This window comes from Stegodyphus dumicola, chromosome 5 (genome assembly GCF_044657685.1).
Source record: "Stegodyphus dumicola isolate Sdum_Otavi_A_Nest chromosome 5, ASM4465768v1".
Classification (NCBI taxonomy): domain Eukaryota; kingdom Metazoa; phylum Arthropoda; class Arachnida; order Araneae; family Eresidae; genus Stegodyphus; species Stegodyphus dumicola.
The window spans coordinates 27410098-27422595 of record NC_140772.1 but is presented as its reverse complement, the minus strand read 5'-3'; the positions used below and the strand labels follow the sequence as shown (position 1 = coordinate 27422595).

General features: G+C 30.8%; 1 protein-coding gene across 3 annotated transcripts in view; it reads left to right on the top strand.

Moving 5' to 3' along the window:
• LOC118182119 (carnitine O-palmitoyltransferase 1, liver isoform-like) overlaps nt 1–12498 on the top strand; it is a 114920-nt gene that overhangs the window by 60585 nt on the left and 41837 nt on the right. For 2 of the 3 annotated variants that reach the window (XM_035351429.2, XM_035351416.2), the window contains exons 2-3: nt 6431–6588; nt 11979–12115. In XM_035351429.2, the coding sequence (XP_035207320.1) occupies nt 6448–6588; nt 11979–12115 (278 nt within the window). In that variant the 5' untranslated portion in view covers nt 6431–6447. Of the gene's footprint in view, nt 1–3736; nt 3881–6430; nt 6589–11978; nt 12116–12498 lie in introns of those variants that run through there. The other variant, XM_035351423.2, reaches the window with a different exon arrangement.

Below are 12498 nucleotides of genomic sequence, written 5' to 3'. Positions count from 1 at the left end.
CGTTCACCAGAATCTAATCTTCTAATCACTTGCATTTGAGTTTCCAGTGAAATGCTTTTTCTGGTTGCTTTCTTTTCTTGTTTTTTATTATCACCCATGATAAAAACTAAAGATCATAATATTTGTCACTGTATTAATCGTTATAGTATTATACAAATTTAAACTTACAATAATGTCAACAAATGTTTCAAATGATAAAAATGCGTCCACAAAGCAAGAAACATAACTACACTGTTTCGGATATGTTATTTAGAAACCTAGCGCTGCGCACAATTTCGGATTATCCCTGGGTTGAAATAAAAGAGCGCTAAACCGAAACAGCGCTAAACGAAACAGCGTTAAGCGGGGTCTTACTGTATATATATTAATGTTTTTAAGCTCCATTCCCGTGTTATAAATTTGTTGACTTGGATTGTTCTCTAAATTCTTTTGTTGAACTGTGATCAATGCCGAAGTTTTCTGAAATATATTTTATTAGACGTTTTATGAACCAATGCAAAAATATTCCTATTTAGAATGTCGTATATGTTGTATATGTTAAACGTTACCTTTGTCACAGAATGCTATATAAAATCGTAAATTTTACAGGTAGAACGTTCCATGTCGTAATAAAAGTTGGCTATTCGCTTTTTTTCACAGTTCTGAATATATTGTAAGCGTAAGATTTTACGTACGTGAAATATGATTAGATAAAATATGATCCCAAAAACGTTGTATGGGGGGAAAAAATGCCTTAATTTTGGATGCAGGGAATTTATGAGTGTATTATAGTTCTCAAATCTTCTGTTAAATCATATCGCAACCTTCTGTTATTACTATTTTATAGCAAATGTGAATGCTTTTTTAAGATATTTGCGTTCAGAACATAATAGTATTTCTTCTTTTCTTATCACGATATTTATTCAACAGTTGAAACACTCAGAGATGTAAAATTAATATTAAATAAGAATGATGTTAACTTATTGTTTTTCTATGTACGTATAATATTCACGTTACTATTTTGAGATCCTTTTGGAGTTACAGGTATTGCAAAGATAGAAATGTTACTTTTTTAAATGCAATTGAAGTGACTGGTAATGTGAATAAGGAAAAATGAAATGACTAATTGGGCTTAATATCTTGTTAAACATTTCATTGTTGTGAAATAAAGAATATTTTTTCTTTTTCTTCTTTTTTAAATCCATTGGCATTATCTAGAAATGTATTTAGCCTTCTATTTAAATAATTTTTTTAAAAATTCAATTATTAGATTTCCTCTTTCTTGTTATTTTAGTAAAAAGTTCCATTTCATTTCAGTACTTGATTTGATTGGTGATTTTTTTTTTTTTTTATCTCAGTATTTTTTTTTTTTTTTTCACTTCTGTGATTTAGCTATAACTAAAAATAGGGTCAGTTTTCATTTTTGTCTCGTGATGATTGCTAAATGTTTGTTTACAATCTTCTGTTATTCAGGAATTCAAATATTGAAGAAGTACTCGCATTTATACAACATGAGTCATTTTATTATTTCCAAATTATTAAAAAAAATTGTTGCAATAATATACCGTGGAATTTTTATTAAAATCTAGTATTTCTTTGCTTCTAATAGAGTACAGGATTCAATAATGTAATTTTCGATTTCTTTTCTTCCTTTAGAAGTGTTTTGGAGAATTTATAATATTTTTTTTTTTTAATACATTATATGCTAATGCATAAAAATGTTTTAAATTTGTCTTTAATATTAATAATAAATTTTAATGCTCTTTAATCACATTAAAATTCTCCTTCTTGTTAAATACCACAAAAATTTCTCGTTGAAGGAAGCTCCGCAAAACAGTTTGGTAATCATTCCATAACAATATACGCCCCTGCTTAAATAATAAGTCACAAAGACAAACACGGAATAAGACAAAAGGTATGTGTAAAATTGATCCAAGAGGTTGGTATGGCATTACTAAACCACACAGCAAACAATAAAATAAAGACATACAAAATCACATCTATTACGACCAAATGGATCGGAAGAATGTGCAGTGAGAAAATTACGCTAATAACGGATATTATACCCTCTGGCTAAAATGCATGCTCGATAACGGCGATGCACGCTGGCAATAGTATTATTCATCGCTTGTTGTGGCTGGTTTACCCCATGTGTAACGTGTATACGAGCCAGTTTTCCTTAGAAGGTCCTCCACGAAGACATCCCTCCCCTTAGGCAGATAACCCTCGAGGCTTTGCCATAATCACACACGCACGCTTGTTGTGACAGTAGCGCCCATTCCAGTAGTAATGCATGTCGGAGCTCACGGTAGGTGTCTGGCGGCACACCGCGATCTGTTAGCCCTCGTCCCAACATGTCCCACACATACTCTATGAGATACAGTTCTGGTGATCTAGCAGGCCGCTCGCGTTGGTACTCATTGCAGCGATAAAACGACTCACAAGTGGGTTTAGAATTTCGTCGTAATATCGGTCGGCTGTCACGAAACAACTAGGAATCACGTAGAGGCTGGTGAGACCGTTCGTTGCTATCACAGCCCATACATCCTTCTTCTCTGTAACGGTCTGTTCTGGCAATATCTGGCGGCGGATAGTGTGTCTCCTGGATCTCGCCATATCATTGCTCTTCGGAAGTTGAGACTCATCCGTAAAGAGGACTTGGCCCTTATGCTCTGGTGTCCAACTGCGATGTTCACGGGCCAGTTCATCCACCCTCTGACATGCGATGGGGACAAGGACGACAAAACACAGGTCGTCCCGTGTACAGTCCACCTTCACGCAGTCGACGCGACACAATTTGGCGAGATATGTGCCGCCCTGCAGCAGCAGAGAGATGTGACACCACTATTGTGCTGTTCGTGAGCTACGGCGTCTTGCACATAGCAAGAGGAAGCGATCTTCTGCCTTTGTAATAATCCTCCGGTGTCTAGACCCACGTCTTCTACAGAGGTTTTGATCCCTTTGGTAATGATTCCACAGTCTACTGATGACACTCCGATGCACATTCAACTTTCTCGTAACAGCGGATTGTCTTGCACCAGCTTACAACAACCCTACAGCCCTCCAACGCATTTCATCGTACAAATGGTCTTCGGTTTCCGCTTTGGCTGTCCTGGGTTTATCATTGCTTATGATTAACACATAGGTCTGGCATGCCCCTTCTTAAGGCGGTATGATGTGATTGCGGGATTGCTTTTTATGCTAATTTTGATTGCCTATTTCCATTCGGCGCTGCAACCTCTACTTTATATGTAAACTGTATGTTTTAATACCCCTTTTTATATTTTTACCTTTTCTTTTAGCGTTTGCTGCTTATCTTTTGAGCACGAATGTATCTTGGTCCACGTAAAACTATTCATAACTCCTTATTAACTCATGAATAAGACAAACCTTGAAATATTTTCATGCGCTGAAATGTAGTTATTTTTTGAATTAGTGAACTTAATAATGTTACTTATTCCTCTGATTTTAAAATTTTCTCCCGTCAACAGATGAAGTTAAGTGTCATTTGTTAGTTTCAAATATTTATAGCAATTAAGTAACTTCTTATTTCTCTTGATGAAGAGAGATCACTCATTTTTGTCTTTCCTGTAATTAAATTTGAAATTTTTGCTTTATTAGCGTTCTGTGTTAGATATGAACAACTTAATACATGCATCTTAATTTTTCTGATTTGTCATAAGATATATTAGTGTCATTAAAAAAGAGAATTGCGTACCAAATAACGACTTCCGATTTTTAACTGATGTTTGAGGCAATACCAGCTGCTGGAAACAACTTCTTAGACCCCACGATCTGGTTCTTGACGTCACGGTCGTTGCGAAATATTTTTGCTCATTCTGCAGTCGCTCTGTTTTGGGCGGAAAAATCGATCAGCACCGGCGTGTTGGGCTGATATCAGGTATTAATTATTTTATGTTATCTTATTGTACATTCACCTTGCTACTAGCAAATATTATTATACATATCAGAACTATGCTTTGAAATTAATAAATAAATTAGAATGACTCGTATACATTGCAATTGCAGAAGATATTTGGTTCTTTTTATTGCAGACGATATTGTAAGTTGCGCCTATAAATCTCCATTTGCAATTAAATGCCAAATAATTCAAATTAAATAATAGGATATCTTTAAAAATAGGAAAGATGCAGTTAAAGAATTAAGTGTTTTTTAATCTTAAGTAAGCGGTTAATTCATTCACTTGAAGTTTCGCATTTTTTTTTCCAACATCGTTTAAATTCTTCAAACAGCCTTATAATGTCATCTATTTTTACATACATGTGTAAGAACAAAATTCATATACGAAAAATTTACAAATTACATTGAGAGTATTGCTTTATAAACACTTAAGATATTTTTTTAAAGGAAATTTTAGCTTGTTGTAATTGCTGGTAAATATGCATCACCCGAGTAGATTATTTAAAAGTCATGAATTTTTTCGTTTTCGCATTTTATGGAGTAGATGTATCTCACTGAATTATTTGCTTTTTTTGTAAACTTTTTGAATCTGTGGATTATATACATACATATTATAAAAACACTTTTTTTTTTTCGTTTATTATTTTTTTCTGAAGTTCTGTGTTGGGAATAATATATGCATGCAGAATTAGAATTGTTATAAAGTTTTTAGATTGTAAATAGCTGTATTACTAAAAAACCTAGTATATGACTGCAGTAGATGTCATTGTGATATGCATGTTGAAATAAAAACAAAGGTGGTTTTAGAGTATAGAAAATGTGTGCAGTAAGTATTTTTCCAAATCTCTACCTACTTTTTAAAGTGTTTTTTAAATTTATCATGTTCTGTAAATTTGGTCCACCTTCATGCAGTCAGAGTAAAAGTGTGTGGAGTAAAATACATTTGCATTATTCTCTAAATTCTTTTAGTTTTCAAAAATATATGTTAGAAAATGTTTTATAGACTTAATATGCATATTTAGAATGTTGTTATATGTTAAGCATTACCCTTGTCATAAAATGCTGTATAAAATCATACATTTTAAAGGTAGAAAATTCCATGTCATAATAAAAGTTGGTTATTTCCTTTTTTTCACAGTTCTGAACATATTATAAGCATAAGATTTTCTTTACATGAATATGATTAGATAAAATATGACTCTCCACAATAGGTGTATGGGGGGAATTGCATTAACTTTGGATGTGAGAAATTTATGAGTGTATTAGTGTTCTCGAATCTTCTGTTAAATCATATCACAACCTTCTATTATTTCCATTTTATAGCTAAGGTAAATGTTTTTTAAGATATTCATATTTAGAGCTTAATATTAATTCTTTTCTTATCATGATATTTATTCAAAAGTTGAGACATTCAGAGATTTAAAATATGTAATAGCAGTATTAAATGAGAATTACATTAGCTTATTTTTTTCCTACGTATGTACAATTTTCATGTTGCTATTTTGAGATCCCTTTGGAATGACAGTTATTGTTAAGATGGAAATGTTACATTTTTTCAAATGAAATTGAAAGGATTAACAAGGTGAAAAAGAAAATAGTTGAAAAAGCAGATGACAAATTTTGTTTATCATCCTGAACAATTCATTAAGTTTGGATTCTTTACTTTTTTATTTATGGTTTCTTTAGTTTTATATATATGTATATATATATATTTGTTTGTTTGTTTGTTTGTTGCAAATTACAATTTTCTGAAAATTTGAGTGGATTTATTGCAGATTACAAGTTTCTGAATAGACGATACTGTAAATGTTCAAAGACTAAACTGATAGAATTTTTAAATTTTGTACTTTGCTTTGAGATACCTCTTAAAAATTAGCATATTCAAAGAACATTTAAATTAAAAATTAAACTCAAATGATATTTATTTGTACAATTTTATACTTAAGCTGTACTTAAAATTCAAACATTCATTATCTCAACTAATTTCTAAAAGTAAGGCATTGATAGAATAATTATAATTCATATTCAGAAAGCCATAAAAACACACCTAAATCAATTTGCATTGCATAAAATATTACATAAAAAATAAAAAATCTTCATTTTTCGCATCAAGTTGTTTTAGGTGACTAAATAGAATGCAGTACCACTGGAAAAGTTAGTGATGTTTTCTACTCATTTTTATTATGCTTGGTTAATTTTCCACTTTTCATCCTGTAATTTGGATTTTAAGTGCCCATAGAATTAGAGTACAGGTATATGTATTTCTGATTACACAATATTTCATAACTTTGGTTTTAAAAAACCCTATGCATTAACAAGTCCTTTCTTTGTATTTAAATGTTTTAATAAATATCTCCCAAAAATTTATTTTATCTAAGAAATGTCCAAATAGATGTCAAAGAAAACAAGGTTATGAAATTTTAACTATATGAATCAAATTAAATATAAAATAATAGAATATTAAAATATGGTAGGATTATATTTTTAGGCAGCAGGTTGATAAAGTATAATTTTAATGTTTTTTTTTTAGGGCAGAGATTGAAAAAAATGGCTGAGGCTCACGTTGCTGTTGCTTTTAGTTTCGCCATAACTCATGAAGGAGTAAACATCAATTATGATCGTGAAGTTCTCAGTCTGGTTTGGAACAGTGGCTTGCGATCATGGAAGAAAAGATTTGCTCGTTTTATGGTAACCCTTTATTTAATTTCCAACTTTAAGTAATTTTTCTGAGATAAATTTTCTGAAATATTTTAGTTTTTAATCTGAAATATGTAATGCAACCATATATTTTATAAAAGGACTTAACAGATATTTTCTAAAACCTTTCAGATTCTGAAGCCATAATGATGTTTTTTTGTTGCAGGCTTTAAAAAATACTTTAGAAAATTTATATTTTGAATGTATTATTATTTTTTTTAATAAAGGGTACTTCATTTAAAATATATACTTTTTTTAATTGTACTTTTTCTTCTGATTAGAGACATTTTTTTGGATCTTATCCTTGTAAAACAATATCCACCAGATAGTTTTTCACTAAAAAGATGCATGTACCATTGTTACTTATGGACCATCATTAAATTAAAAAATTTTCGTACCTTCTTAACAGTAATTTTTCTGAGAATTTTTTTACAGTAATTTTTTTATCTCAATCTTAATATTATCAATAGAAAACTTTCAAAGTGTGCCAGTTTAAAAGGTATTTCATGCATTTAGAAAATCTTTTCCATATTTGAAATGCTAAAAGTAAGTTTTCTCACAGTCATAGCACATTTGTTTTGCTGTAGAAAATGATTTGGTGCACACAGATTATAAAGTTAATGCATTTATCTTGCTACAAAAAACTATTTTGTGTGAAGAATAAGATAAATCTTTTACATTTTACTAATTGCGTCTGCTTATATGAATTGAATAAAGTTCATGCTTTAAATGACATAATTGTTCTGTGTACTTGCAATATTTGATACATTTTTTAATTTTCCTTATTTTTTTAAAACTTTTTATTCTACATTCTATTACTTTCACCTCCACATAAACTATTTGTATGATATGTGCGAGAGAAAGATTTCAACTTTTACAGGAAATATGCCAAATTTTACCAGGATACTATCATATTATCCGATCAACCATCCTTCAAAGTTGGCGGTCATTGGTAGCCAATTTTTTGCCAGCTTAATACATGAAAAACAGTATTCATTTTAAGAAATGGTAGTGTACTGAAAATTGTATAAAACAGCAATGAATTAAAATCACAAAAAACATACATAACGAGACAGTAAAAATTATACAAAGCAAACATCCATAACAAGACATTGGAAATTTTATAAAACAGTAACAAATTAGCTGAATTTAAAATGCAGCAAACACCCATAATAAAATGTTTAACTTTCTATTTTCTTGGTCTTCTGTCAGTGTGCACAACCATCTATTTTATCTTAATGAAGCATTAGCGTATTGCGGAATTATCAGCATTGCAGAGCAAAATGGCACTGCTGTCCATGTACACAACAACCTGATTTAACTTAACATCAGGAAATTGCACTTATTCAGAGGAAACTGTTATTTTAATTACCTAAGAACAGTGCATAAACTACTTTCAAACCGCAAGATTTCTATAGTAATGTAACATCGGAGATAAATAAAAGCTAACCATATGTATAATTTTATATGCATTTTATTATAAAGTTAATGCATTTATCTTGCTACAAAAAACTATTTCGTACATGATGTGCTATAATTTTTTTATCACAATTCAATCTGAATGATTCCTATATTTTAACAGCAAATAGATACTATTCAGCTATCTACTTTAAATTCTCTTCAAAATAATCTTTTTGGTTTCCTTCGAGAAATTTTCTCCAAAAGAATTCCTCAAGATAACTTGGGCAAGTCATCATTTGTAATTTAAAACTTCATGGGATGCACATTTCTAGAAGCAAAATGCTATGTTTCTGAACAAATGCAATACAGTCAAAAGTCTTTAATCTGGACTCCTTGGGACTTCGATGATTCCGGATTATCGATTTGTCCGGATTATAGATCATCAGTTCAGATCTGGTAAGATGGCTTGCAGAAATTATAAAATTAAAAATATGAAACCGTAATTTATGAAATAAAGAATATTTATGATCTAAAGGGTATCAAAATTTACAAAAGAAAAAAGCTTAATATTTATTTGTTTACTTTATTAAACATTTCTTTCAATGTAAGTTGTTTAAGTTTTCGTTTTATGTGATAATACTTTCTCTTTAATTCTATAAACAGACATAATTTCTTCTTCAGTTACAAAGTTCCGCTGTTCAAGTCCTAGAATTGCTGTGTCGAGAATAACGACTAATTTGTCAATCAAAATTTTTTTCGTTTTCAATAACCTCTGTGTCACTTTCTTCACTATCGAAAGCGAATTCCCCCCCCCCCCGCCGCAGAGCAGCGTGAATTTGATAAACAGATTTCAGAATGGTTAAATAAACAAAGGATATACCTTTATCCATTTTTTGCAGCAATTCCACTTTTTGTTTGATGGACATCGAAACATACTTTCGCTTTGTAGATCCTTTGGCAGCTCCAGCAACGGAAATTCTATTTGACATAATCGAAAGTTCAAGCTTACTTTTATAAAATTGCTCTAACAGTCTGCAAAAAATAATAAGCCGGATCCAATTAGAAGATTAAAGAACAACGCAATCTGCAACATTAACTGAAATAGATAATTAGATAATTTTAGCTCAGCTTATACCGTCCGTTATACATTAAACGCGCATGCGTAAACGTATTATGCGCACACGCATATGCGTATTTCCCAAAACATATAGGAAGTTCACCTTCCCCCAAAAAAGGATCCTCTCAAATAATAAAAAGCTCATGTTGTAATCAGTAACAAATAAGCAAAAATTTCTCTAAAAAACAAATAATTACTGTAATCTATTGTGTTCAGAATGCAATCTAATCTTGTAGAAATTGTTTTACCCTCTGCATATCTTATGCAGTTTTATCAACCCTCGACTCTGCTACATATTAGTGAACTGTTCTCTTTAGAAATGTAACAGTTATATGAGCCTTCTCTTTAGAACTGTAATTGTCATTCAGAAATAAATAGTATAATTAGGAAATTATTATTCTTTTTTATTATGCTCTGTAATAAGTAATTTATTTATTTATTTTTTTCAATCTAGTGTAATTCTAAGCTTCTTAATTTTAGTTTGAAGCATTAAAAGAGTAATATTTATTATGAATGTTGAACTACTATAAATTTCCCTAGCAGTATGAGTTTTTTCGAGAGTTTGTTACGTTTCCTTTAAAATCATATCTGCAGTATTAAAAGCTTTAGATTGGGATTCCCAATAAGGTCAGTATTGACTCCTGGTGGTTAATGAAATTTTAAAGGAGGTCAGTGAACATCAAGGGGTGAATAGCGAAATATGTATGAGTAATTATGCATAATCAAGATCACACTGATTATCTCCAAAATGATAAATTTTATAAAATTGATGATTGTTTATTGTTATAAATGTATATTGGAAGAAATTATATAAAATAAGTATAGGGAGAAATATACAAAAATTATTTAATGTAGTTTAAAAATCAATCATGTTTTTTTTACAGTCAAAAGTCTTTAATCCAGACGTTCATAATCCAGAATGATCTATAATCCGGACCTCAAAACTACAAACTTTCTGCGCATGCGTTGACACATGCTCAGAATACGTTTACACATGCGCATTTAATGTATAACGGACGGTATAAGCTAGACTAAAATGATTTAATTATCTATTTCAGTTAATGTTACAGATTGCGTTGTTCCTTAATCTTCTAATTGGATCCGGCTTATTATTTTTTGCAGACTGTTAGAGCAATTTTATAAAAAGTAAGCTTGAACTTTCGATTATGCCAAATAGAATTTCTGATTCTGGAGCTGCCAAAGGATCTACAAAAGCGAAAGCATGTTTCAATGTCCATTAAACAAAAAGTGGAATTCCTGCAAAAAATGGATAAAGGCATGAAGAAAGTGACAGAGAGGCGATTTGTTTCTCTAATCATTCCGAAATCTGTTTATCAATTTCACGCTGCTCTGCTGGGGGGTGGACATCGCGGCACGTAATGAACTGGAAGTCTATCTGTCAGCACTATCCTCATCTTTAGGGCAGATGTTTTTATTTTATTCAGCTTATAATTCCTTACTAAATGTAGTGTTTCATCTCGATGTACTCCAATATGATTTAAATCAATTGTTTCGTCATTATAAATATCACGAATACACATAAAAGAGTTTTCTGGTTGCAATTTTCTAAATTCGTCTGTGCGTAATGTATGCTTTACGCATGCACGCGTTGAAAGAAATGTTTAATAAAGTAAACAAATAAATATTAAGCTTTTTTTGTAAATTTTGATAACCCTTTAGTTCACAATTTATCTTTATTTCATAAAGTACGAATTCATATTTTTAGTTGTATAATTTCTTCATGTCATCTTACCAGATTTAAACTGATGATCTATAATCCGGAATCCCAATCTAAACATTTCTCTAGGCCTACCGCTTCCTTCTTGACGCTGTGTGTGGCCATGGTTCACTCATTCCTGCCAACATCGTCTAATAGTGGCATTGCTCCTGCTCAAATGTCGAGCTATTCGCCGATAAGACCAACAGGCTTCTTTGAGCCCAACTACACGATCTCTCTCAAATTCTGACATCTGCGCATATTGTTCATGCACCTGTATGCAAGGCATAGTTAATGTCTACCAGAGTACATGAAATGAAATTTGTGAAGAATTTATGACCTGAAAATTGTAATTTCTCTTCTTAAATATCCTGCCAATTGCGCAGCTCAGATGCGCTGTAGCAACAAGCGTTCATTCATTGGCAGCTAAAATGTCCAATTTTGCATTTTCCGTCGAAACCTGTATGCGTATCTATTTGTGTACAGTTTGCTTTATGTCTTCTCAGTGCGTCTTTTTTTTTTTGGTCTAAAAGTGTATATTATTAGCCGAAAACAGCTAATTAATCTCAAAACCAATTTTGCATTGCTTCACTTTTCATTCAACACTGTTACTATTCTGCAAAATGTAACATATTTATTTATCTTTCAGATTTAATCGCTTGCTGCTGATTAACAAACTAAGCTATTTAAAAACTATATAAATAGTTCATAGGAATATTTTTTCGTTTCAATCTGATTAATTTAAATAAAAATACATTTAATTCATGATAAATCTAATTAGAAATATTTAGTATTGTTATAGAATGATGTTATGTATTTTTTCACTTTTGAATACTGAAGATGTGTAATGCTTCCATGTTAGTTTTAAATATATATTCATCTAGTATTCTGTAAAATGCTTTACTATTTCATCTGGGCAATCTATATTGATAATTTGTACTGGTAAACCATATTAAACTTTGAAAAAGCCCGTTTGGATGGCCATTAAAATTTGAACTCCTTTTGGATTTTTACTTATGTATATATTTATTTTTTAGATAGTTTAAGATGGAATTCATGCAACAGAATTTTCTTGTTTGTTTTAATTTTTAGTGTTTTTAGATATATCTTATAATTTCTTCCACCCCCCCTCCTTATTTTTTTCAGAATAATATACACTGTGGAATCTATCCTGCTTCCTTGTCCAGCTTGTTTGTTCTCATTGCCCTGGTGACAGCTCTTTTTCTAGCAAATGTTGATGTTTCATTTGGGGGTATAAAACAGTTAGAAAGTTTCATTCCCGGGTAAGATTATATTTTATTGATTATGCATTTGATAAAATAGTTAAATAAAAAATTCTATGTATAATGATTTCATATTTCCAATTTTTGTGAATTGAGATTCAACAGTTGAGAAATTTTGCATCTGTTATACAAACCATAAATTTCCTTTCCTGCAAGTGTTGTAACATTAGAAGCTGTTTCAGACTTTCATAGACTTTCTAGAAATTTACAGTTTTCCCCCTTTTTCTAAGACAGTTTTGGAATGACTTTAGTTTTTCTTAAAACTTTTTATAAAAAAATTTTAATCTTATGCCAATTAGAATAAATGCCCCTTTTGGATTTTTATTTATGTATATATTTATTTTTTAGATAGTTTAAGATGGAATTCATGCGACAGAATTCTC